This window comes from Mauremys mutica, chromosome 6 (assembly GCF_020497125.1).
Source record: "Mauremys mutica isolate MM-2020 ecotype Southern chromosome 6, ASM2049712v1, whole genome shotgun sequence".
NCBI classification, from domain to species: Eukaryota; Metazoa; Chordata; order Testudines; family Geoemydidae; genus Mauremys; species Mauremys mutica.
The window spans coordinates 127726243-127753070 of record NC_059077.1 but is presented as its reverse complement, the minus strand read 5'-3'; the positions used below and the strand labels follow the sequence as shown (position 1 = coordinate 127753070).

Below are 26828 nucleotides of genomic sequence, written 5' to 3'. Positions count from 1 at the left end.
TAGCCCCATACTTTAGTAACCTCTGTTCCTGAATGGCCTCAGATGTAGCCTCCTTGCAGAGCACATTCCAGCAATTTAAACCTGAAGGAGCAAAGGCCTGACTAGCTGAGGCAAGGTCTGCACCGCAGAAGGAAAGGTCCCACTCTTCTTAGTGGGTGTAGATCCACAACTGCTCCCTGGCCACCAAGGGCCTACTACCATGCCTAAGCTGTGCACCTGTGTTACAAATGGCAGCTGCCTGCAGGGAGCAAAATCACTTATGGGAACTCTTCCAGTTACTTCCTACCACCCACCAGGCTATTTTGGTCCAATCTGGGCCAGGTGCCTTTCTCTCAGCCCAGTGTCCTGGGTTATTTGTTCCACTGCCCTAGCTGGGTCAGACAGGGGAAGAAGGTGGAGCCGGGTGCCATCCGCACAGTGAATACCTCCCAGCATGTGTGCACTCACTAACCCCGGGTCTTCTTACACAGGAATGGAGCTACTCAAGCAAATCTGTCCCTTGTCTTTGGGATTAATGGTGTGCATTGATTCCGGACAGACGGTAAGGGGGCAGGTTCCTCGACTGCTGACCCTGGCACACCAATGGGTACAATTTATGCAACAAGGCTGAGAAAAGAATATAGGTACAAGGTGATGCTTCCTCTGCCAGGGTGTGTTGGCTCTTTAAGGGCAGGTGCAGCCCAACACTCCTCTTCCTGGGTCTCAGCCTGTTTAAAGCCAGGCATTCTGGAGGCTGTGATGCAAAGGAAGCAAGGGAGGGGAGCAGGTTAAACAGCAGGTCCTGTGGCTTTGTGAGAAGGGAGATGTGGAAAGATCTGTAGAGAAGCAGAGTGGCTGCAGAAGATGCAGGGGAAGTAGTCTGAGATGGGGTAGGATCCCTGAAAAAGAGGTAACTTGCTCACAGCCTGGCCCAGGAGATGGAAGACCTGGGTTGAAGCCTGTCCAGGGTCCTGGGTAGGTGTTCTAAGAGGCTGTGAACAGCTTGGGGGGAAAGAAGGGTGCATAATGGGAAGGGGCTTGGGATGGGAATTGAGTATGTGGATCCTGTTGTAGGGCTCACAGCACAGGCTTCCAGAGAAGACTGGAGGCAGGGCAGGGTAGATACTGATGGATAGGACTGTTGAACTGTCTGGCCTGGGGAAGGGAACTCTCCTCCATCTGGAGGTGTCAGAGGAACCACTGAAGGCTATGGGCCGAGGAGGGCCAGCATGCACTTTCATTTTGTGTTTGGAAGGGATGGACTCTGGCTGAATGCTGAGGTCTCCCACTTGCGAGAAGGAGACTGTTTCCAGGAGGAATCCTGGGGTGCTGCTAGGGAAAACAAGGCAGCAGCCTGATGGCTGGGAGGTAAGAACCTACTACACTTGCCCTCAGCCCTGAGAGGTAGGGGGTTATATTGAAATACCACTGACTCAGGAGTGTAATAAACTCAAAAGGCCGGGATGGGGCAGGCTTTGCATCAATAACTTACAAGTGGGGAGTGGCTCACTTCTGAAGGCCTTCAGAAAGTCGCTGAAGGCAGAACAGAGCAAGGGAATTGGAACAGGATTTAACCTCAATATAAAACTGCATTTGCCACTGCAGTAGAAATAGCAAAACTAAAACCATGAATTCTCCAGTTACTTTAATTCAAACTTCAGCTTTCTCCTAGCTATAAAATGGACTAAGGGCAACTGAATTCACTGGACAGGAAGTTCTACGCAGACACAATGGGAGGGAAACCCTTGCCCAAAAGAACAATGAAAAGGGCCTCTTGCCCACCCCAGAAGAGTAAAGCTAAATGCGGATACAGTTTGACAGAGAAAGCTAGGTTTAATTAAATGCTAAGGATTCCATCCTCTGATTGCTCTACACTTTGGTGCTGTGTCCTGTGTGCGCTGACACTAGGTTGCTTAGTCCTGGTTTGTTGTCTTATCACAGGCAATTGTAGTTGTTTGAGCAGCACAGTCACTGGCTCTGCATAACTACCTGCTGTGTGTTTTTTTGGCACTGTCCTAACCCCAGTTGAACAAGAGCAAATACAAACTGTAGTCTGCATTGCTTTACAATAGTCAGGCTAGTACAGAGCAGCCCATAGTCGGTTAGTGCATAGTGTCTGCTGTCTGGAATGACTCACGACCGTGAGTGCCAACCTCAGGGCAGATTGTCAAGCAACAGGGCATGAACCCCAGACTGATTGTGCGTTCCATATTTTGATTTCACCAACCAAGTAACAAGTGTGAACTCCTCAGGCCCTGTAACAGGCTTAATAGGGAACCACAGACAGTCCCCTTGTGTTACCTATCAGCTCTGTGTTCTTGGGGAACCAGGGCACAGTACGCAGCCTGTGTGACTCATGAAATACCTCCCCCCCCCGCCTCTGCTTGAACCATAACCGATCAGAAGAGACTTACAAAAAGCAATGAAAAAGCAGTGGGAGACACACCTAAACCCCTCTGGACAAGGGTGACAGGATTAAGGAAACTCCCCTAGCCTCATATGCATCGAACATGGGACAGGGAGGCATCTCCATGAGCACACAGAATGGAGAACAGAGAATCCAAGGCAAGAACTGCACTGAACACTGGGACCAGAAAAGCAGGGAAGCAGTGCATGATGGGGGATCTCTGCTCCAGATGGTAATGAACCCGCCTGCACACACCCAGCTCAGCAGTTATCAGACCAATTCTAGTAATAATCCTTTATTGGTATCCAAAATACCGAAGCTGACTAATTGCATTGTGAGCTCCCCTTAAGGAACACTGCCCATAGCCAGGAATGATCAGTTCCTATTGTCTAGCCTGAACAAAAGAACTTTGGTACACTCCCTTGGGCCATCAGTGTACCCATAAATAAATCTAGTGTTCTCCCTTGAACCATTGTTGTTTCCCTACACAAACCCCCACCCATGCTCAAGTAAGTGTTCTGATGCCTGGATCCAAAATCTGCATCAGCTCCACTGAGACTTCCTCTTCTCCTGACTGATCATGCTGGGGGCTCTGCCTGTCGCCAGCACTCTGGACCCACAGCTACCACCACCACCTGGGATCCCCGACCCCGATCGATTCAAGCTTCATTGAGTGGTGAGAACAGAGCTCTCTCTCTCTCTAGGTACAGCCTTCTGACCCTGACTTATGTGATCAGTTCTAGTTTTCTAAACCTGACTTTTATAATTAAAAGTGCTAGATTTAATAATATCACTGGTTTGTTTGTTTGGCTCCCCTATAGTTATTACCTGGCAGTAAATAACTTTCATGATTAAGCTGGTTGCTTCTCTCTCTCTCCCCTCTTCATGGGTGTTTTTTGGCTTCCCCATTTGCTCTGCAGCAACACTCCTCGTACCTAAGCTAAAGATCCCTGCAGTGCCCAAAAATCCTGTGGGGTTTGCTCATCAAGTGGGTTACTACCAGAACAATTGTAACGTGAAAGTGGGGATAGGGACATGCTGAACCTGGGGCATATCAGGGTGGAAGCTTGAAAGTGCTGCTTGACCCAGCTTGCTGAGTCCAGGGACATATAAAGGATGCGATTAACCCGGTCCTCTCAGACGCGCTCGGGGGTGGGGGGAAATAGAGAGAGAGAGATTGGTTCTGGGGCTGGAAGAATTGCCTCCCCAAGGAAACCTGCCCAAGATAGATGATCCCATACACCAAAAATCACAACAATATTCAGGTTACTCCCAGTCCCACAGGACCAGTCACTTACCCCAGGTCAGTTTTATGCAGATCTCAAACCAAAGACAATGCTAGCAGCCAACCCTGTAACAAAGAATCTAAAGGTTTATTAACTAGGAAAAAGAAATGAGGGTTATTTACAAGGTTAAAGCAAGTAAACACACACAAATGAGGTACAATCTTCAGTTCAAAAGGTAACAGAAGCTTCTACAGGAAGCAAACTTTTATGTCCTTTAGGGCTAACCCAAGCCAAGCAGCTGGGGGATCTCCTTCTTGTGTTTAGGAATCTTTGCCCCTCAGAGTCCAGACAGCACAAAGATCCCAAGTTCACCTTAACAGGCACTTTTATTCTCGTCCCGCAGCGTTCAAGCTGTCATGGGACATGAGCTTGTGCATGCAGCCTCTTCGGAGTGGGGTGGAGGGGGGAGAAGCAATCAACAATGTCTTTTGCCCACAATGGTTTATCTGATGGCTGCAGACCTTCTTTTGTTGGAGAGAACATAACACCTCTCGCGGTGAACTAGCATTTCCCACTTGGCAATGCTTCTCCCCTGACTGGGGGGGATTTACACTCTTAGCCAATGTTTTTAGAGTTACCAAGGAAATGTTACCTTACAACATGGGATACAGATATTTATAAGTAGGATTAATACATGCAGCATCCTACAAGCATTCCATAAAGTCTAAAGCTGTTTTTATGACTCTAGTATCTATTTTAATAATACTTACACACAGGTGTGCCAGCCTGGTTTCCAGTTAGGCATCTGTCACTGTTCAGCCTTGGGGCCTTGGCATGAGCTGGCACCTGGTCTTCATCACTGCGCCTTCTCAGACATAAACCTGATCAAGCTCAAACTATAAACCGGTGCTGACTCAACCCTGAAGTAAACTTTCTTGCTAGAACCTATGGTACTGCCAACTTCACAAACTGGTACCACTGAAACACACTGCTGATAACTGTTTAAGTTTCATGAACTGAAAATCAAGTGAAATATCACAAAAATACAAGGGAGAAAATATTGAGTAAGTTAACTGAAAACAACTTAATTCACTAGCCTATCATCACTATTGGTCACAGCATGAGCCCCAGCAGTGAACTTTTTGAGTCCCATGAAAAGAGGGGTTCTCAGGACAAACTTTTTGGTGGCCTCAGAGTGCGGCCACCAACTCTTGCTGGTGGCTGTGCTCACACTTTTCCCTAAGATACTTAATTAGCTTTAGAAAAAACAAATAAATATGCACATCCAAATTATTGTAATTTATTTATTGCTAGCTAGTAAGTTCCTTGTGAAAAGGATATTAACAAACATACAAATACCACTTTTCACAGCAGATTTAATCAGCACTGGAAAACATGGGGGAAAATTAAGCCCTGGATGGTGGGGCCAAGGGAGGCAGTGGGGCGCTAGAGCCTGAAGCCCTGCGGCCGGAGCCCAGGGCCTGCTGCTGAGCAGCTGGAGCCTGGGACTGGAGCCCAAAGCCCTGTGGCCAGAGCCTGCCACCCCACCACCCCAGGCTGAACCCCAAAGCCTGAGCCTCACCACCCCTGGGAAGGTGGAGAACTCACTGGGTGCCTGCTCTTCCAGCATTGGGCCTCAGGTGTCTCCCGAGGGGGGCAGGGCGCAAACACTGCTGGCAGCCCCAGTAATCAGCTCCCAAGGTGGGGCATCCAGGAGCAACAGGGAGAGGGAGGACTGACGGGTTCAGTAACAGAGACCCCATTGGGACTGATACCTGATGTGCTGAAATTATCTCTGAGTCCGTTTTCCTTGCCAGCTTGGGACTCCAGAACCCTGCCTTGTTGAGCCAGACACACTAGCCTGCTGCAACACAGACCCAGGTCTGGTCCACACCCCCAAAGCTGCAGACTTTAACTAAAAACAGCTCAGCAGGTTATCTATCTCCAGCACCCAGACACCCAGCACCCAAACCCCAAATAAATCTGTTTTACTCTGTATATAGCTTATACAGGGTAACTTTGTAAATTGTCCGCCCTCTATAACACTGATAGAGAGATATGCACAGCTGTTTTCTACCCCAGGTATTAAGTATTATTAAGTATAAAAGTAGGATTTAAGTGGTTTTAAGTAATAACAAACAGAACAAAGCCACAAAGCAAAATAAAACAAAACACACAAGTCTAAGCCTAATACATTAAGAAACTGATTACAGGTAATATCTCACCCTCAAAGATGTTCCAATAAGCTTCTTTCACAGACTAGACTCTTTCCTAGTCTGGGCCTAATCCTTTCCCCTGGTACAGTCTTTGTTAAGTCCAGCAGACATCTTAGGTGGTAAGCAGGGTGTTTTTCATGACTGGCTGCCCTCTGTCCTGCTCCACCCCCTTTTATAGCTTTGGCACAAGGCGGGAATCTTTTGTCTCTCTCTGGGTCCCCACCCCTCCTTCTAAATGGAAAAGTATCAGATTTAAGATGGATTTAATTATCCAGTGACATGGTCACATGTCACTGTAAGACCTCATGGGCTGGCCCACACGTACACAGGGAGGCTTTCAAGTAACTAAGGCTATTTACAACTGATTGTTTCTGGAGCACCCTTTATGGCCTCCACATAATATGTTTACATCAGTGATACAAGTTTATATCTTATTCTCCTAACTCCAGATATAGAAATAATACATGGAAACAAATAGGATGAACACACTTACTAGATTACGAGCAGCCCAATGACACCATACACAGGGTATTTAGTGTAAAGCATATTCCAGTTATGTCATATTCATAAGCATATTTCCATAAAGCATATAAAGTGCAACACCACAGAAGGGGCCAGTACTTTGCCCCCATCCCAGGAGGCTGTGGCCACAAGAAAAGTCCCTGGTAGCCACATTTGAGAAACACTGCACTAAAACAATATGTACTTGAGTGCACGGAAATAATGGACAAATGCAATCAAATTAATGCCCTGCTTAATCTGGATTGGCAACTACAGCCATTGTAGCCACCTCCTGTGAGACTCATGATACTTGTTTTTCTCAAAGCTCCAGCTCCTGGAAGCCCATGATTATATAAGAATCTCAACTTTCATGGTTACAGAGAAATCGTGACATTTTAAGCATGTATTATTTTGGGTGGAGTTTTAAAAAAAACACCTAAGGGGTTTAGGGGCATAAATCAGTGGCACTTGTACTCCTAAACCCCTTAGATGCACGTGAAAAGCCTCTCACTTTAAATGCCATATGCCTACGGGCACACCCCCAATCTCCGTATTTTTAATCCTGGTGCTTCCTGTAATCCTCAAATTCCTCGTTGCACAGCAGGGGGTATATGTGCTTCTTCCCCCTGGGTTGCTGCTGTTGCTTTAGCTACTTCTGGAAGATTGCACAGCTCGCTCTCGGGAGCCCCGGCTGCAGGCGGCCTCAGTGCAGCCACGGGACAGAGCATCCTTCTCCCGGCGGCAGCTGAGGAGCCCGGGCCTGCGGCTCGGACTGTGCGCAAACCCCACAGCGGGACGCCCCGACGGGCGGCTCAGCCCTGCTCCAGCAGCGCTCGGCCTGGCCCCGCGCGAGCCCTGCAGCGGGTGGCCCCGCGCGAGCCCGGCAGCCAGGAGCCGCTCCGTCGGCGCATGCGCGGGGGGGGGGGGCGCGCGGCGGCGGCAGGCTCGCACATGCCCAGAGGCCGGGGGCAGGCTCCGTTCCTGGCTCCGAGCCGGCGCGCGGGGAAGTTCGGCGGCCGCCGGCGGCAGCAGCAGCAGCAGCCCCGCTGGGCGGGGGGAGGCGCGGCCGCGGCCGCTCCTGGGGCTGGCGATGGGCGATGGAGGCGGGCGATGGCGCGGTAAGGGAGCGCGGCGCGGCCCGGCCCGCGGGCGAGTCCCCCGCCCGGGCTCGGCGGCAGCAGCAGCAGCAGCTGCCCGGGGGGAGGCTCGGGCTCGGGGCCCGGGCTCGCGAAGCGGGGCGGGTGCGTAAGGCGGCGCGCCGAGCTGCGCGGGGGAGCCCGGGCCCGCACCCCGCCGGAGTTCGCATTCACCCGGTCCCCGGCAGTTCCGCGGGGCTTGCCGGGTCTGCCGCCCCCGGCCCCGGCCCCGGCCGGGCAGGGACCCGGGGCTGCCAGGGATGCGCACCAGGCATCAGCTGCTCTCCGGAAAGCGGTGTGCGCACAAAGTGAAGTTGATCTTTGCGGGAGGTTTGTTCAGCCTGGAATCGCGCTCTCTTCTGAGTATTGCAAACGAAACGATCTGTTATGCTGCGCGTGCAGATCAGGTTTTAACGGGCAGGTATTGCCACCAGTACAATCTTCTAGAGTCTGTTACTTTCCGATGCAATGCTGGTAATGAAACCAGAACACGCCAGAGACCCTGCCTTGTTGTTAGTGCCCAGGCAACATGCCCCGGAGTTCCAGGGGTTTTAGATGAGGCGGGAAAGTGGGATCAGGCTCACGGTAGCAATCTGTGTTCCGCGTGTCAGTGTCTTGCCAAAAGAAAAGAAACAACCCCCCTATTTTAATTTGATCATCTTGAGTTTAGCTAGCAGGGAAGTTAGTATGTGCTTCCCGGACTTCCTCTGTGTTGTGCTGCTACTGTCACGTCAGGTGTCTTCATCTACCACTCTGACTACATAGCAGGCAGTGTACTCTGCTGCATTGACAGGTTTTATTTATAATTCCACTGTCTAGCATTACGTCTATTGTTGGGGGCAAGGCAGAGATTTGGGCTGAATCAACAACTTGTTCCTCCGTGTCTCCTAGCTGCAAAAGGATGCATGTCACTGTAAACAGTTAGCATAACCCCACAGGATGCCCCTGGACAGGGGGGCTTTATCTGAGATAAAACATCACTGAAACGGTGTGGGAGAGCAACTGATAACTGGAAATGTTATTGCTCTTGGGCCATAGCCTAATGGTCCTTTATGCAAAGTAGATAACAATGGAATCCCTATTTTATTAACTAATTGGGGATTAAGGGTTTCATAAAATCAAAAAGTTCATAAAAGTGACCACTTCAAAATGACAGTAGGTACGGTGCATACGTTGCAGTATGGTGCACTGCATTGCTTTTTTTTCTTCTTGTCCTTCAGACTGCTGAAAAGTGATTTCCAGTGCACTGAAGGCATCAGAATGTGCAGGGATGTCAACTTGTTCTTCATCAACATCACTTCCATTATGTGACTTTTTTCCCTGTCAAGGAAACATGGTCCATATAACTAGTTGTTTATAAGGTTGGTGTTTGTAAAATTAAGATTCTACTGCAAAATGTAGAGAAAAATGTAAAACGGTGTATTAACAAAGGTGTCATTCACAAACCTGTACAAATCACCTCTTTCTCAGTAGCTGATTATGATCACTTCAGTCATTTGAGCTATATTTGTTTAGCTAGTGTTGTGGAAAGAAACTGCTTCCTTGAAATGCTATTTCATCAGTTAGTGAAACTATGGGGCAGATCCTGAGCTGGTGTATTTCAGTGGAGCTGTGCTAGTTTGCACCAGCTAAGAACCTGTCCTAGTTTCACTGAAATACACCGTTGATTAACAGCATCTGACGATCTGGCTACATATAGGCAGTAGCACTTTGTTGGGGCTTCTTTCTTTCTGGCATCATTTGGCTTCTGAATCTATATGAAAAGGTATGTCTCCTGCATTATTCATATGGCCCAAATCCTTTCCCCTATGCAGTGCTTGAGGAAATGGGCTCTATTAGTATTTCTAATGGGTCTGTCACCATAAGGTTAAGGGCTTGGTGCTAGGTAGTCCCATGAAAATTGGGAAAGAGGGAATCGAAATCCTATGGAGTGGCTTGCTACTGCAGTCAATGGCTCTGCAAGTGGCTGGGCCATCTCTGTGTATGTCTGGTGGATTTGCATGACAGGACTTCAATTTCCAGTCTTGATATAAGAATTTTTTTGATAGATTTGTGGGAATTAGCATCACACGACTTCAGTAACTGTAGCTAAGGGACCCAGTTGTTCCATCTGCATGTGCGTAAACTGGGTTCTTACCAGGCACTTACCACTAATATCTGGGTGCCTGCAAATTGGAGACAATAGAGCAAGGAGTCCAGCAAGTAAACTAGATTTCTCCTTCCTTTCCAAGAGGTTGCTGGGCGAGGGAAGAGTGCAAGCTTTTCTTCTGTTGCTCTTGTGGCTAAAAAAGTGGGTTTGCACCTAGGAATGACCACACACCTCAGCACTCAGAGCTATCTCCTCTGGAAAGGAGTGCTATACTTTTGGGGTAGTTGCTAGGAAAGCAGCTCTTGAGGAATAAGGATGCAATACCTGAGTAAGAGGGGCTCTTTTACATAGCCTGGGCCAGTGCAATGTAGGGTCTTCAAGATGAGTGCTCTTGATAGCCCATATTATGAAAAGTGCAATGGAGTGATGTGCTGTTGGCAGCTAGGGTTGTTGCTGCCATGGTCTAGAGCTTTAAGGTCAATGTGCTTATTCCCAAGCACGGGGAGTTGCAGTGATCAGCCTGGAAGCCACAAACGTGTGAATCACAGTGGCCAAGCCAGGTCTGATGGTGCAAGATGCAGCTGCCCTTTCACCAAGGAAGGGAAGGCACTTTGGCAGCCATGGCTGATAAGGTGAGATCAGCACAGGTTACTGTTTGAAAGCGGAAAAGCTTCAAGCTCTGTAAAAGGGTACAGGACCGGAGAGCCAGTGATGGGTTTTAAGCTGAGTGTGCGTGGTTGTGGAGTAGTGTTGATGGTAGAGGGAGTTAAAGGCCATCCCATACATAACTGACTATATGTTAGGGCCCTGACTGGAGGGGTACCTGAGTGGCTTCCAGCTCTGGAGGCTGCGTGCTGCTAGTTTGCTGAACTGAGGATCAGTGGGAGGTAGTGGAGTGGTATCTAGCTGTTCTCTAAAAGCTCAAAAGACCCAACCCTTAGTCTGAAAAGAGACTATCCAGGTCTTGAGTTGACGTTGCCTCACGAGTCCATCAGCAGCAGACTTATACAAGTTAAGAGCGAAGATGCTATTTGTACTCTGCTAATATGTGGCTACAAAACCAAGTAATCAGAATGTATAAACAACATCTGATTAGAGGATTAAATGATCAGGTATGCATATCCGGTCTCTGGGACATTTGACCTGGTTTCTCTGGAAAGCTACATTGATTAATCAGATATCTAACAGAAAATCTAATCTGATCTGGTAATGAACATGGTTCTCTACTTCCTTTTTTACTATCAAATGCACAGCTGAAGTGTTGACTTATCTTCAAATAACAGCAGCTCATACAGTTATTACCTCAATGACATATTTATCTCTACACACTGAGCAACAAATGTCAGGATTAATAGCAAGAGTCTCTTAGGCTCAGGATATGGTTTTATTCTAGTTAACAGGAAGAACCTTCAGGTTTTTATACTCCAGTGACTACTTCCAAAACCAACCAGGACACTGCTGTGGAAACTCTTTTTTAGAGTCACAAAATATCATGTTAGTTTCAGATCTGTTTTCCACTAGCCCCTGTTGATTGGCATTGATTAGATTACCAAGTTGCGTGGTCTTTCACTGGCTGCCATGAACCTGGCCTTCCCAACCTGCACAGAGGTCCCTGGGGAGTGAGGATTATCAGAGCCATGGAGACAGGTGGACTCTAGCTGAAAGGGACTGTGCTACTGTGATCTTTCCAAATGTTACACTGTGATGCTGGCTGTTCCACCACTGGCCACAATAACTTCTCTTGGGGTGCTGGAAACTCTCTTGTATCTGACCGGTCTGTTGTGCACAGGGTTGTACTAGTCTCCGGGGCTCTGCTTTTGCTCCTTACATGGGCAGTCCACATAGAGGAAGACTCAACTGCTCTGCTACCTCCTCAGATGCTAGTGGTTGCTGAGGCCCAAGCTCTGCCCTGGGGTATTATGCTCATGACCCTTCTGCGTTCTCTGTTTGTCTGGAATTCACTTGCTGGCCCCTGCCCCCAAGAAGAAAAGGAAGATGTTCAAAAAGGACAAAAAATACCTTCTTCCTTCATGGGGGAAGCGGCATTCTCAAGGGGGGAGACTTCCTCCTCAGGGCCAGATTAACACCTAGGCAGCCTAGGCACATGCCGAGGGCCCAGGGGTTTTTTTTGGTTTTTGTTTTGGGCGGGGGCGGGGGGGGGGAACCGAGCAGGGATGCAACACCCGTACACTAGGTTGCAATGCCACTCACTGAAATTTGGCCTCGTCCCGATCGTGATGGAGGGGTGGCAGGGCCCAAACTGAGTGGGCAGTGGGGTGGCCAGTGCTGCTTCTCCACTCTGCTGCTGTGGGGCCAGCTCCCGCACCAGACCACCAGCCAGAGCTTCGCCGCCCCAGGCACAGAATGGGGAGCTGCAATTGTGCCTGCACAGGGAAGCTGGCCAGGAGAGCCCTGAGGATGGGCATGAGGGGGGCAGTATACGTGCAGTGGGAGCCAGTTGCTGACTGATCTGGGGAGGTGGGAGGGTTAACTAAGCAACAACTGTGTATGTGTGCTTAGGGCCCAGTGATGGGCTGATCTGGCCCTGTTCCTTACCCTTGGATAGCTCTCTGTGTGAATCTGGCTGGAATAGTGGCAGTGGGCTTTTTGAGTCTGATTTAAACAAGCCCCTTATTATAGTTAAACATGCCCCTCCAGAAATCAGTATGCGCCAGAAGGGACACTGTCTAATGTTCAATAACTCAGCATCAGTCTGATTAACGTCCTTTTGAAGGTGGTTGCACACAGGTGGCTTTCATTGCGAATACTAGACCAGTGTGTTCTGGCCAAGGTAGTCAAATGTGGGGCTTTAAGTCTGTGGGTTGATGTCTAAATAAGTGGCCTGACTCTTAAAATGCACACACAGGAGCTTCCACTGGGGGACCTGGTGAGGGTTTGGCACTCTGGGAAATCAGGCTATCATCCACTTAGATACCTAAAGACTGATTCAGCAACCTAGCTTCAGATTTAAACAAAATAAATAAATCTTGGCCTTAGACACCTTAAAGGCCTCTGTGTCTTTTAAAAATGTACTGCTCTGCCATTAAGGGTAAACATCAGGGTAAACCACAGAGGTGCACTGCACTGGAGTATCACTAAGGACCAACTGTAAGGGCCTAATGCACCACCGAAGCCTTAGTGAGAATGCTTTGCGTTGGAGTAAATTTTAATGGACATGAACTGCATACGCAAATGCCTAGGGAACTTTCATGTGAAACTTCACTGAGAGACATATAATTTGCTACTTTTTTTTTTGTTACTTCATGCAGCCCTCAAGCTGCTAAATGAGAATAGCGGGTCTGTGTGACATGGGAGAGAGCCATGTGTGCTGTGCAGTTTCAAATAGCTTTATGTATTTAGCAAGCCCAAGCATGACATGCCGCAGAAATGGAGTTGTTGAGTCGGGTGGGACCTCGCTGCCACAAGGCTAAGAGCTTAATATGATTTAAAGAGTGTTATAACTTGCTTGTGAGGCATGTTTCTTCCTAACCTCCATCTGAGGGAGTTGGCTTATGCCCTGAAGTATGAGGGTTTATATCACTTCTAAACTTACATTTTATTTTTTAATCCTTACTAATGCAGCTCGGAATGTTCCCTGTAAATGTCCAGGCTTTTTCTGAATGCTGCTAAGCTCTTGGCTTCTGAGATCTTGTGACTTCAATGGGCTTTGGATCAGCCCCAAAGTTAGTGGCAAAATTGGGAACAGAAATCAGGAATCATAACTCCCAGCATTGTGCTTGATCCAACAATTCCATCCGGGCCCTTTACTGCAGCACAGTCTTCAGAGACAGACTTAATGGCGTCTGTCTCTCCATGATGTTAAAACTGCACGACTTCTGGCCAAGATCTTTAAAAATGGGTGCCTAAAGTTAAAGTCCTAAGGGTCTGAACCTCATTTACAGTAAGGCGCCTTTATAATGCCAAAGCAGTATAAAAGAGGTCTGAAAGTCAGAATATATTCCAGTGTAAATAATAGGGCTGTCAAGCAATTAAAAAAATGAAGCGCAATGAAATAACAATAAAATACCATTTATTTAAATATCTTTGGATGTTTTCTACATTTTCAAATATATTGATTTCAATTACAACACAGAATACAAACTGTACAGTGCTCACTTTATATTTATTTTTTATTACAAATATTTTCACAGTAAAAAACAAAATAAATAGTATTTTTCAATTCACCTAATACAAGTACTGTAGTGCAATCTCTTTATCATGAAAGTTGAACTTACAAATGTAGAATTATATACAAAAAACCTGCATTCAGAAATAAAACAATGTAAAACTTTAGAGCCTACAAGTCCACTCAATCCTACTTCAGCCAATCTCTCAGACAAACAAGGTTGGTTACAATTTGCAGGAGATAGTGCTACCTGCTTCTTGTTTACAGTGTCACCTGAAAGTGAGAACAGGAGTTCGCATGGCACTGATGTAGCCAACGTCACAAGATATTTACGTGCCAGATGTGCTAAAGATTCATATGTCCCTTCATGTTTCAACCACTATTTCAGAGGACATGCCTCCATGCTGATAGTGGATTTTGTCCGATAACGATCCAAAGCCGAATGGACCAACGTTTGTTCATTTTCATCATCTGAGTCAGATGCCACCAGCAGGTTGATTTTCTTTTTTTGGTGGTTCGGGTTCTGTAATTTCCGTATCTGAGTGTTGCTCTTTTAGGACTTCTGTAAGCATGCCCCACACCCCGTTTCGATCAGATTTTTGGACGGCACTTCAGATTCTTAAACCTTGGGTCGAGTGCTGTAGCTATTTTTAGAAATCTCACATTGGTACCTTCTTTGCCTTTCTTCAGATCTGCTGTGAAAGTGTTCTTAAAATGAACAACATGTGCAGGGTGATCATCCAAAACTGCTATCACATGAAACATGTGGCAGAATGCGGGTAAAACAGAGCAGAGACATACAGTTCTCCCCCAAGGAGAGAAATTTAATTAATGCACCATTTTTTTAACGAGCATCATCAGCATGGAAGGATGTCCTCTGGAATGGTGGCCAAAGCATGAAGGTGCATACAAATGTTTAGCATATCTGGCACGTAAATACCTTGCAACGCCAGCTACAAAAGTGCCATGCAAACGCCTGTTCTCACTTTCAGGTGACGTTGTAAATAAGAAGTAGGCAGCAGTATCTCCCATAAATGTAAACTAGCTTGTTTGTCGTAGCGATTGGCTGAACAAGAAGTAGGACTGAGTGGACTTGTAGGCTCTGAAGTTTACATTGTTTTGTTTTTGAGTGCAGTTATGTAATAAAAAAAAAATTACATTTGTAAGTTACACTTCCATAATAAAGATATTGCACTACAGTAGCTGTATGAGGTGAATTGAAAAATACTATTTCTTTTATCATTTTTATAGTGCAAATATTTGTAATAAAAATAATACTATAAAGTGAGCACTATACACTTTGTGTTCTGTGTTGTAACAGAAATCAATATATTTGAAATTGTAGAAAAACATCCACAAATATTTAATACATTTTAATTGGTATTCTATTGTTTAACATTGTGATTAATTGTGATTTTTTTTTGAGTTAATTGCGTGAGTTAACTGTGACTAATCGACAGCCCTGGCAAATAAGAATTTTTTTTCTTTTTTTCTAATTGGAGAGATACCAATCTCCTAGAACTGGAAGGGACCTTGAAAGGTCGTTGAGTCCAGCCTCCTGCCTTCACTAGCAGGACCAATTTTTGTCCCAGATCCCTAAGTGGCCCACTCAAGGATTGAACTCACAACCCTGGGTTTAGCAGGCCAGTGCTCAAACCACTGAGCTATCCCTCCCCCCAACTCTATACTTAGACACCTGAGTACGTGGCCATATTGTTTCCAAGAATGTTGAGCACTCTGCTGTTTTTTTTAGGTATCTGAAGGAAGATCTTAGTCTAATTTTAGGCACCTATTTTTATAAATCTTAGCCTATGAATTAAAATGACAGGAATTTCTGGCTCTTGTTGGATGATGCTGTAGTGAACTGGAACAAGAATTTCTTTCCTGAGACTATGGCACAATTTGATACTGGTCCTGTATGGGTAGGATCCCATCTAACTCCTTAGGGTAGTGAAGAGCGAATATGCTGGTTTAAAGACTTTGACTTTCATCACCTATTGATCTACTGGCACCTGTTGCTCAAGTGGCACCTGTTACACTTTTAGAAAGTCAAACCAGGTACATGCAGTTTTTCTCTACACATAAAGAGGCCTCATTTGTGTGCATGCCACAACTGTACAGTGAGAAGCATGTCTAATCCAAGTAGCTTCCTTATGAAGAATGCATAGCTTGTTTAATCATTTGGACAAATCTTTTGTTATACATTTTTGTAGCTGGGTGTAGTATGCAGCTGACTTGATTGGGCACCTTCAGGAAGTTCACTGTTGATAACTATTCTGATGGATCAGGTCTCCTAAAATGCTTCCCTCTTGAGACTCTTGTTCTTTTTACTGTCCAAATACTCATGACTCTGTGTAGAATTTTATACACCAATCATCAAAATGCTGAGCCAAATTCAGCAAAGCTGTCTCAGAAAAAGAAAGTTAGGGGTGGGGGAGGAGAGGAGGGGCCAGAAAAGACTGCAGCAGCTGTTTTGGAATGTGGGGTGAGGTGCTCATCTGCCCATCTATCCATTGCAGAAAACATAATGGGTGAAATCCTGAACCTGCTGAAGTCAGCTGCAAAACTTCCATTGACTTCAGCAGGGCCAGGATTCCATTTGAAAGTCATCTCCATCTCTAGATTCTGTGATTAAACAGCCCCATCAATATAGATCCTTATAATGAAGTTTGTGTTTCTAAGGCCTGGTCTACACTACGAGTTTAGGTCGAATTTAGCAGTGTAGTGCTGGGGAGGAGCCGGTGGTCGTGGTACATGTAGGTACCAATGACATAGGGAAGGGTAGGAGAGATGTCCTGGAAGCCAAATTTAGGCTGCTAGGGAAGAGACTGAAATCCAGGACCTCTATGGTGGCATTCTCAGAAATGCTCCCAGTTCCACGCGCAGGGCCAGGTAGGCAGGCAGAGCTTCAGAGTCTCAATGCGTGGATGAGATGATGGTGTAGAGAGGAGGGGTTCATGTTCATTAGGAACTGGGGAAACTTCTGGGATGGGAGGAGCCTATACAGGAGAGATGGGCTCCACCTAAACCAAAGTGGAACCAGACTGCTGGCACTAAACATTAAAAAGGTTGTAGAGCAGTTTTTAAACTAGGAGATGGGGGAAAGCCGACTGCTGCAGAGGAGCGTGTGGATCGGACACAGACTTCTCTTAGGGGCGAGTCTAATGATAGAGAATCTCCAGGTTATAGTCAGGAGCAGAGGACTAAAGAGTATAATGTAAGGGCCGGATCAGATGATAAACAGTCACATAAAAAAGAATCTGGCACATCAGAAAAAGGCAGGCTAATAAACAGGGACAAGTTTTTAAAGTGCTTGTACACAAATGCCAGAAGTCTAAATAATAAGATGGGTGAACTAGAGTGCCTTGTGATAAAGGAGGATATTGATATAATAGGCATCAAAGAAACCTGGTGGACTGAGATCAATCAATGGGACACAATCATTCCGGGGTACAAAATATATTGGAAGGACAGAACAGGTCGTGCAGGGGGAGGAGTAGCACTATATGTGAAAGAAAGTGTAGATTCAAATGAAGTAAAAATCTTAAGCGAATCCACATGTTCCATAGAATCTCTATAGATAGAAATTTCATGCTCTAGTAAAAATATAACATTAGGGATCTATTATCGACCACCTGACCAGGACAGTAATAGTGATGATGAAATGCTAAGGGAAATTAGAGAGGCTATCAAAATTAAGAACCCAATAATAGTGGGGGATTTCAATTATCCCCATATTGACTGGGAACATTTCACTTCAGGACGAAATGCAGAGATAAAATTTCTCGATACTTTAAATGACTGCTTCATGGAGCAGCTGGTACGGGAACCCACAAGGGAATAGGCAACTCTAGATTTAATCCTGAGTGGAGCGCAGGAGCTGGTCCAAGAGGTAACTATAGCAGGACCGCTTGGAAATAGTGACCATAATACAATAGCATTCAACATCCCTGTGGTGGGAAGAACATCTCAACTGCCCAACACTGTGGCATTTAATTTCAAAAGGGGGAACTATACAAAAATGAGGGAGTTAATTAGACAAAAGTTAAAAGGTACAGTGACTAAAGTGAAATCCCTGCAAGTTGCATGGGCCCTTTCTAAAGACACCATAATAGAGGCCCAACTTCAATGTATACCCCAAATTAAGAAAAACAGTAAAAGAACTAAAAAAGAGCCACCGTGTCTTACCAACCATGTAAAAGAAGCAGTGAGAGATAAAAAGACTTCCTTTAAAAAGTGGAAGTCAAATCCTAGTGAGGCAAATAGAAAGGAGCACAAACACTGCCAACTTAAGTGCAAGAGTGTAATAAGAAAAGCCAAAGAGGAGTTTGAAGAACGGCTAGCCAAAAACTCCAAAGGTAATAACAAAATGTTTTTTTAAGTACATCAGAAGCAGGAAGCCTGCTAAACAACCAGTGGGCCCCTGGACGACCGAAATACAAAAGGAGCGCTTAAAGACGATAAAGTCATTGCGGAGAAACTAAATGGATTCTTTGCTTCAGTCTTCACGGCTGAGGATGTTAGGGAGATTCCCAAACCTGAGCTGGCTTTTGTAGGTGACAAATCTGAGGAACTGTCACAGATTGAAGTGTCACTAGAGGAGGTTTTGGAATTAATTGATAAACTCAACATTAACAAGTCACCGGGACCAGATGGCATTCACCCAAGAGTTCTGAAAGAACTCAAATGTGAAGTTGCGGAACTATTAACTAAGGTTTGTAACCTGTCCTTTAAATCTGCTTCGGTACCCAATGACTGGAAGTTAGCTAATGTAATGCCAATATTTAAAAATGGCTCTAGGGGTGATCCTGGCAGTTACAGACTGGTAGGTCTAACGTCGGTACCGGGCAAATTAGTTGAAACAATAGTTAAGAATAAAATTGTCAGACACATAGAAAAACATAAACTGTTGAGCAATAGTCAACATGGTTTCTGTAAAGGGAAATCGTGTCTTACTAATCTATTAGAGTTCTTTGAAGGGGTCAACAAACATGTGGACAAAGGGGATCCGGTGGACATAGTGTACTTAGATTTCCAGAAAGCCTTTGACAAGGTCCCTCACCAAAGGCTCTTATGTAAATTAAGCTGTCATGGGATAAAAGGGAAGGTCCTTTCATGGATTGAGAACTGGTTAAAGGACAGGGAACAAAGGATAGGAATTAATGGTAAATTCTCAGAATGGAGAGGGGTAACTAGTGGCGTTCCCCAAGGGTCAGTCCTAGGACCAATCCTATTCAATTTATTCATAAATGATCTGGAGAAAGAGGTAAACAGTGAGGTGGCAAAGTTTGCAGATGATACTAAACTACTCAAGATAGTTAAGACCAAAGCAGATTGTGAAGAACTTCAAAAAGATCTCACAAAACTAAGTGATTGGGCAACAAAATGGCAAATGAAATTTAATGTGGATAAATGTAAAGTAATGCACATTGGAAAAAATAACCCCAACTATACATACAACATGATGGGGGCTAATTTAGCTACAACGAGTCAGGAAAAAGATCTTGGAGTCATCATGGATAGTTCTCTGAAGAAGTCCACGCAGTGTGCAGAGGCGGTCAAAAAAGCAAACAGGATGTTAGGAATCATTAAAAAGGGGATAGAAAATAAGACAGAGAATATATTATTGCCCTTATATAAATCCATGGTATGCCCACATCTCGAATACTGTGTACAGATGTGGTCTCCTCAACTCAAAAAAGATATTCTAGCACTAGAAAAGGTTCAGAAAAGGGCAACTAAAATGATTAGGGGTTTGGAGAGGGTTCCATATGAGGAAAGATTAAAGAGGCTAGGACTCTTCAGCTTAGAAAAGAGGAGACTAAGGGGGGATATGATAGAGGTATATAAAATCATGAGTGATGTTGAGAAAGTGTATAAGGAAAAGTTATTTACTTATTCCCATAATACAAGAACTAGGGGTCACCAAATGAAATTAATAGGCAGCAGGTTTAAAACAAATAAAAGGAAGTTCTTCTTCACGCAGCGCACAGTCAACTTGTGGAACTCCTTACCTGAGGAGGTTGTGAAAGCTAGGACTATAACAGCATGTAAAAGAGAGCTGGATAAATTCATGGTGTTTAAGTCCATAAATGGCTATTAGCTAGGATGGGTAAGAATGGTGTCCCTAGCCTCTGTTCGTCAGAGGATGGAGATGGATGGCAGGAGAGAGATCACTTGATCATTGCCTGTTAGGTTCACTCCCTCTGGGGCACCTGGCATTGGCCACTGTCGGTAGACAGATACTGGGCTAGATGGATCTTTGGTCTGACCCGGTACGGCCATTCTTATGTTCTTAACCCTGCACCTGTCCACACAACGAAGCCATTTACTTTGACATAAAGGGCTTTTAAAATTGATTTCTGTACTCCTCCCCAACAAGTGGAGTAGTGCTGAAGTCGACATTGCCGGTTTGAATTAGGGTTAGTGTGGACGCAATTCAACGGTATTGGCCTCCGGGAGCTATCCCACAGTGCACCATTCTGACCGCTCTGGACAGCAATCTGAACTCGGATGCACTGGCCAGGTAGACAGGAAAAGCCCCGCAAACTTTTAAATTTCATTTCCTGTTTGCCCAGCGTGGAGAGCTGATCAGCACAGGTGACCATGCAGAGCTCATCAGCATAGGTAACTGTTAAGTTCTATGGAGGCCGTAGGCCCTCCCAAGGTGCTCTGCAAGAACAAGGCCCACAGACACTGTGAGTTACTGGCTTTAATGAAGGTAAAGTGACACACCTGCAACGGGGACTCCAAGCGTTGCTGTCACGGAGGCGGGGAACCCAGCGCCCCGGAGCTCGGCCTGGTACGGCGTCCAAAAGCAAGCACAGATCATGCTCATATTTATATAAACAACAGCAAAGCAGCTCATGCATAATGCAATAGGGACTTTCCATCCTCTGGGGCCGCCCCCTTGGCCAACAGCCTAGGGGCTTTCCATACAGCGGTTCCAACCGGTTATGGCAGGTTGGAACTAGCATGCTGTGCCCTACAATAACCGGGCGCTGAGAAAGCGGAACTGCCTAAGCTAGGCCGTAACAAAATCTTCCGTGAGTCCCTGTCCTCCTACAGTAACCATGCGGTCCGAGAAACGAAAAAGAGCTCCAGCATAGACTGTACAGGAGATACTTGATCTGATCGCTGTATGGGGAGAGGATTCCATGCTAGCAGAACTACATTCCAAAAGACTGAATGCCAAAACATTTGAAAAAGTCTCCAAGGGCATGATGGAGAGAGGACAGAATAGGGACTCACTACAGTGCCGTGTGAAAGTTAAGGAGCTCAGACAAGCCTACCAGAAAACCAAAGAAGCAAATGGACGGTCTGGTGCAGAGCCACAGACATGCCACTTCTACGCTGAGCTGCATGCAATTCTAGGGGGGGCTGCCACCACTGCCCCACCCCTGACCATGGATTCCGAGGAGGGGGTACTCTCAGCCATGTCTAAGGATTTTGCGGACGGGGAAGATGATGAGGAGGAGGACGAGCTTGCGGGGAGCACACAGCACACTGTTCTCCCCAACAGCCAGGATCTTTTTCTCAGCCTGACTGAAGTAGCCTCCCAAGGCAGTATCCTGTACCATGAAGGGACCTCTGGTGAGTGTACCTTTGTTAATATAAAACATGGTTTAAAAGCAAATGGCATTCGCAGCCAGTACAGCAACTGGAAAAGTCTGTTAATGTGTCTGGGGATGGAGCAGAAATCCTCCAGGGAAATCTCCATGAAGCTCTCCTGGAGGTACTCCAAAAGTCTTTGCAGAAGGTTTCTGGGCAGCGCAACCTTATTCCGTCCTCCATGGTAGGACTCTTTACCATGCCATGCTAGTAGCAAGTAATCTGGTATCATTGCATGACAAAGCGTGGCAGCGTATGGTCCCGGTGTTTCCTGGCATTCAAGCAGCATCCGTTCTTGATCTCACTGTGTTATCCTCAGGAAAGTGATATCGTTCATGGTAACCTGGTTGAAATACGGGAATTTAATTAAGGGGATAGAGGTGGCCGTTCCTATGGGGCTGTTTGCCTGTGGCTGAAAAGAAATCCTTCCCTGCAGTTAGCCAAGCCAAGCCGGGGGCGGGCATTGGCGCTGAGCTGTTTGCGTTTGGCTAGCAGGGATCTTCCCTGATACCAGCCACGCGGTGGGGGGAAGGGTAAAGTGATCATCCCAGAGAATTGGATGGGGGAGGGGGTTAATTTGGTTTCTACTGCTGCATGTTAACACAAAAACCGCAGTACTCAACTGGCTTTGCTTGGTATGGGAAAGGAGGGCGCTGCTTTTATGAAGGTTGCAGAAACCGAAAGACAATAGCTTACCATGGCCGCATCGCATGCAAGCCGAATTCTGTTGCCTGGCCCTGCATCTGTGATCTCTAACACCAAAGCCACAGGCAGTCAGTATTAAGATGCAAAATGTGACCTTGTGCTATGTGATGTGAATAGTGGTGTTCACCGTGAAAGAGTATACCCATTGTTCTGTAAAATGTATCTTTTTAAATAGCTCGCTCCCTTTTTTCCTTCCCTCCCGCAGCTGCAAATTTTTCAAGCATCCCTCCTCCGTCCTGAAGGCTCTCTCAGATAAGGCGACGAAAAAAACACACGCAAGATGAAATATTCTGTGAGATCATGCAGTCGACCCACAGTGAAAGAGCTCATTTGAATGAGTGGAAGAGCACAGTATCGCAATACAGGAAAGCGGCCAATGAACGTGAGGACAGGAAGGACGAATGTGAGGACAGGAGAGATGCTCGAGATGAGAGGTGGCAGCAGGAAGATCAGAGGAGTCAGGATGCAACGCTGGAGCTACTGCGGGATCAAACGGACATGCTCTGGCATCTGGTGGAGCTTCAGGAATGGCAGCAGGATCACAGAGTGCCACTGCAGCCCCTGTTTAACCACCCTCCCCATGTTCCATAGCCTCCGCACCCAGATGCCCAAGAACGCAGAGGGGGAGGCTCCATGCACGCTGCCACTCCACTCCAGTGGACAGCCCAAGCAAAAGGCTGTCATTCAACAAGTTTTGAAGTGGCCTTTTCCTTCCTTCCCTCCTCTCCTCCTCCCACACCCCACCTGGGCTACCTTGTCAGTTCTCTCCCTATTTTTATAATCAATTAATAAAGAATATATGGTTTTTAAACAATAGTGACTTTATTTCCTTTGAAAGCAAACTGTGATCGAAGGGGGGAGGGTGGGTTGCTTACAGGGAATGAGTCAATCAAAGAGGCAGGTTTTCATCAAGGAGAAACAAACACAACAGTCACACTGTACCCTGGCCAGTCATGAAATTGGTTTTCAAAGCTTCTCTGATGCGCACCACTTCCTGGTGTGCTCTTCTAATCGCCCTGGTGTCTGGCTGCATGTAATCAGCGGCCAGGCAATTTGCCTCAACCTCCCACCCCGCCGTAAATGTGTCCCCCTTACTCTCACAGAGACTATGGAGCACACAGCAAGCAGCAATAACAATGGGGATATTGGTTTGGCTGAGGTCTGAGCGAGTCAGTAATGTGCGCCAGCGTGCCTTTAAACGGCCAAATGCACGTTCTACCACCATTCTGCACTTGCTCAGCCTGTAGTTGAACAGCTCCTGACTACTGTCCAGGCTGCCTGTGTATGGCTTCATGAGCCATGGCATTAAGGGGTAGTCTGGGTCCCCCAAGATAACTACAGGCATTTCAACATCCCCAACAGTTATTTTCTGGTCTGGGAAGTAAATCCTTTCCTGCAGCCGTTTAAACAGACCAGAGTTCCTGAAGACGCAAGCGTCATGAACCCTTCCTGGCCATCCCACGTTGATGTTTGTGAAATGTCCCTTGTGATCCACCAGTGCTTGCAGCACCATTGAAAAGTACCCCTTGGGGTTTACGTACTGGGTGGCCTGGTGCTCCGGTGCCAAGATAGGGATATGGGTTCCATCTATCGCCCCACCACAGTTAGGGAATCCCATTGCAGCAAAGCCATCCACTATGACCTGCACATGTCCCAGAGTCACTACCTTTCGTAGCAGCAGCTCAGTGATTGCTTTGGCTACTTGCATCACAGCAGCCCCCACAGTAGATTTGCCCACTCCAAATTGATTCCCGACTGACCGGTAGCTGTCTGGCGTTGCAAGCTTCCACAGGGCTATTGCCACTCGCTTCTCAACTGTGAGGGCTGCTCTCATCTTTGTATTCTGGCACTTCAGGGCAGGGGAAAGCAAGTCACAAAGTTCCATAAAACTGGCCCTACGCATACGAAAGTTTTGCAGCCACTGAGAATCGTCCCACACCTGCAACACTATGCGGTCCTACCAGTCTGTGGTTGTTTCCCAGGCCCAGGATCAGCGTTCCACGGCATGAACCTGCCCCATTAACACCATGATCTCCTAAGTGCTGGGGCCTGCGGTTTGAGAGAATTCTGTGTCCATGTCCTCATCACTATCGTCGCCACGCTGCTGCTGCTGCCTCTTCACCTGGTTTTGCAGGTTCTGGTTCAGCATAAACTGCATGATAATGCACGGGGTGTTTACAATGTTCATGACTGCTGCGTTGAGCTGAGCGGGCTCCATGCTTGCCGTGGTATGGCGTCTGCACAGGTAACCCAGGAAAAAAGGCACGAAGCAGTTGTCTGCCATTGCTTTCAGGGAGGGAGGGGGGGACTGATGACATGTACCCAGAACCACCTGCGACAATGTTTTTGCCCCATCAGGCATTGGGATCTCAACCCAGAATTCCAATGGGCGGGGGAGACTGCAAGAACTATGGGATAGCTACCCACAGTGCAACGCTCCGGAAGTCGACGCTAGTCTCGGTACTATGGACGCACACCGCCGAATTAATGTGCTTAGTGTGGCTGCATGCACTCGACTTTATACAGTCTGTTTCCAAAAATCGAATTCTGTAAAATCAATGTAATCCCGTAATGTAGACATACCCTATGTCTTTCATGAGCCTTAGTGGGCACCCACATTTAGCAAGCTGTAATCCTGCATGTTCAGTAGATTGCAACACTAATTTCTCCACAGAACAAGGCCTTATTTTTATATGGAGTAAATTTTGAACTCTCTTAGTCATACCTTTTCTTAGTGTGCACCTTTTATGCCTAAGTCTTCCAGGCTGTAATGCTCCCAAAGTGGAAAGATGAATTGGGAGCAAAACTCACTAATCAGTAATCTTTATAGTTGATCATTTCTCTCTTCCCCCATTGCTTATAATTCTGTTACATGCACAGTCACACATGACAGAAGAAATCCAGTGCCCAAAACTTACTACAAAGAAATATCACCTGGTACAGAAGGTACTATTTATTCAGTGTTGCAGAATTCATCTTGAAAAACGTATGCGTCCTCCTCAATTGGGAGAATGGTAATTTTTAAAGAAGATGTTAATGTCCCTTTCAATATTTGTTCCTACAGTGACTTGGGGTCCAGTTTTCAAACCTGGGTGCCTAAAGCTATATGTATCAGAGGGGTAGCCGTGTTAGTCTGGTTCTGTAGAAGCAGCAAAGAATCCTGTGGCACCTTATAGACTAACAGACGTTTTGCAGCATGAGCTTTTGTGGGTGAATGCCCACTTTTTCAGATGACTTGCATCTGAAGAAGTGGGCATTCACCCACGAAAGCTCATGCTGCAAAACGTCTGTTAGTCTATAAGGTGCCACAGGATTCTTTGCTGCTTCTAAAGCTATATGCATAGGCCAAGGTCCTTTGAAAGTGGTCACTGACTTTGAGTACCCACCCTCTGTTAACTAAGCCCCTTTAAGGTGCTGTAAGTTGGGGCCCCATAATCACTGCTCACTGCTGAAAATCTTGGCTGTAAGACTTAGAGATGGACTTCTCAAAAGTCCCTTGGCTTGACTCTCCTCCCGTTAACTTCCGAGGCGGAAGGGTTTGCTCTGTGCGAAGTGATTTTGAAAATCCCTAGTCTGATGACATGCGGAATGATTCCGTATTAACATTCCATGTTTTAAGTGAAAGACTAACCCTGTTTTTGTTTTGACTCTACAGGCAGAAGCGTTTGTTTGGGTTAACGATGCATTGGCTCATTCCCAGAGTGTTGCCAAGGCCAAATATGAATTTCAGTTTGGTGGGTCAGAAACACAGAAACCTTCAGAAACAGGTAAGTGCTTTTTCCACTGCTCAAAGGACATACAGAGCCTGATTCTCAGTTACATTAAAGCTAGCTTACAGTGTACTGGTGTAAAGGCGCTTAAAAGTGCATGTTGATGTAATTTGCAGTGTAAAGGAGCCTTGCTCTAAATGAGAATTGGACCCCTTGTGTCAGCACTGATGTGACTGCAGCCCTGTAGCATGTAGCACTGCCTTCCTCTCTGTTTAAATGGGGACACTGTCATGTGACTGTAAAAGTTGTGTGCCAGACACGTTCAGTATTTCTCCAGGAGTCTGTACAGTAAGTCTCTCAGCTGCTATTTCTGCCAGCTGCACAATGTGAGTAATTTTAACCACACTTTCTAACACTGTATGAATCAAATCATTGCCAATTCTTTCGATATTCACTGCATGTACACTTAAAGTGTTTCTGGATGATTCTATATCTGTAGCTACAGTTACCTAAGATTTAATTTAGATATTCTAGGCTAAACACTCAAGCTAAACTTTCTTGTCTGTTTGTATTGGAAAAACTCCACTCACCATTTTATTTTCTGGCTGCAGCAGCAAGAAGTAATATCTAGGGATCAGCCTCCTGTTCGGTAGTAAGGACATTCGACTCCTCCCCCAGCTAGTCCTTGGTCAAGCGGAGTAAAGAACTGCAGTGGAGATGCTCATTTCTCTCAGTTCTTGTTTGGGGTACTACAAATCCTTGCCTTTATTTCAGATCCTTCCAGATCATGGGCTGTCTTTAGGATGCCATTTTTAGTTAAAAGGAGGAGTCTTTTATCACCAAAATTGTGCAAGAATCTGTTCAGAAGCAGATTCTGAAGTGGGCAGAAAACCTAAATGAACAGAATTCAAGTCCAGACGATGAGCAATTTCTCCAAGGCTCTTGCTGAGTTTTATCTTTGTTTTTATCAGGAAATCCAACACGCCTAATTTTTTAACTTGTTTCTTTAGGAAATGTAAACAACTTTACAGATCATCACCAAACATGTTACCAAAGTACAACATGATTCATTATGAACTCATCTCTTGTTTAGAGTATCATTAGGCAACAACACAGTTGTCA

General features: G+C 46.1%; 1 protein-coding gene across 2 annotated transcripts in view; it reads left to right on the top strand.

The window, feature by feature from the left end:
* Nucleotides 1-7417: 7417 nt before the first annotated feature.
* Nucleotides 7418-26828, top strand: part of PSD3 (pleckstrin and Sec7 domain containing 3) — a 159850-nt gene continuing 140439 nt past the window's right edge. The window contains exons 1-3 of one of the 2 annotated variants that reach the window (XM_045021178.1): nt 7418-7447; nt 8686-8826; nt 25652-25763. Coding sequence is in view for 1 of the 2 variants with exons in the window: in XM_045021177.1 (XP_044877112.1) it covers nt 7427-7447; nt 25652-25763 (133 nt within the window). In the remaining variant the exon portion in view is untranslated. The remainder of the gene's footprint in view (nt 7448-8685; nt 8827-25651; nt 25764-26828) is intronic. The other variant, XM_045021177.1, reaches the window with a different exon arrangement.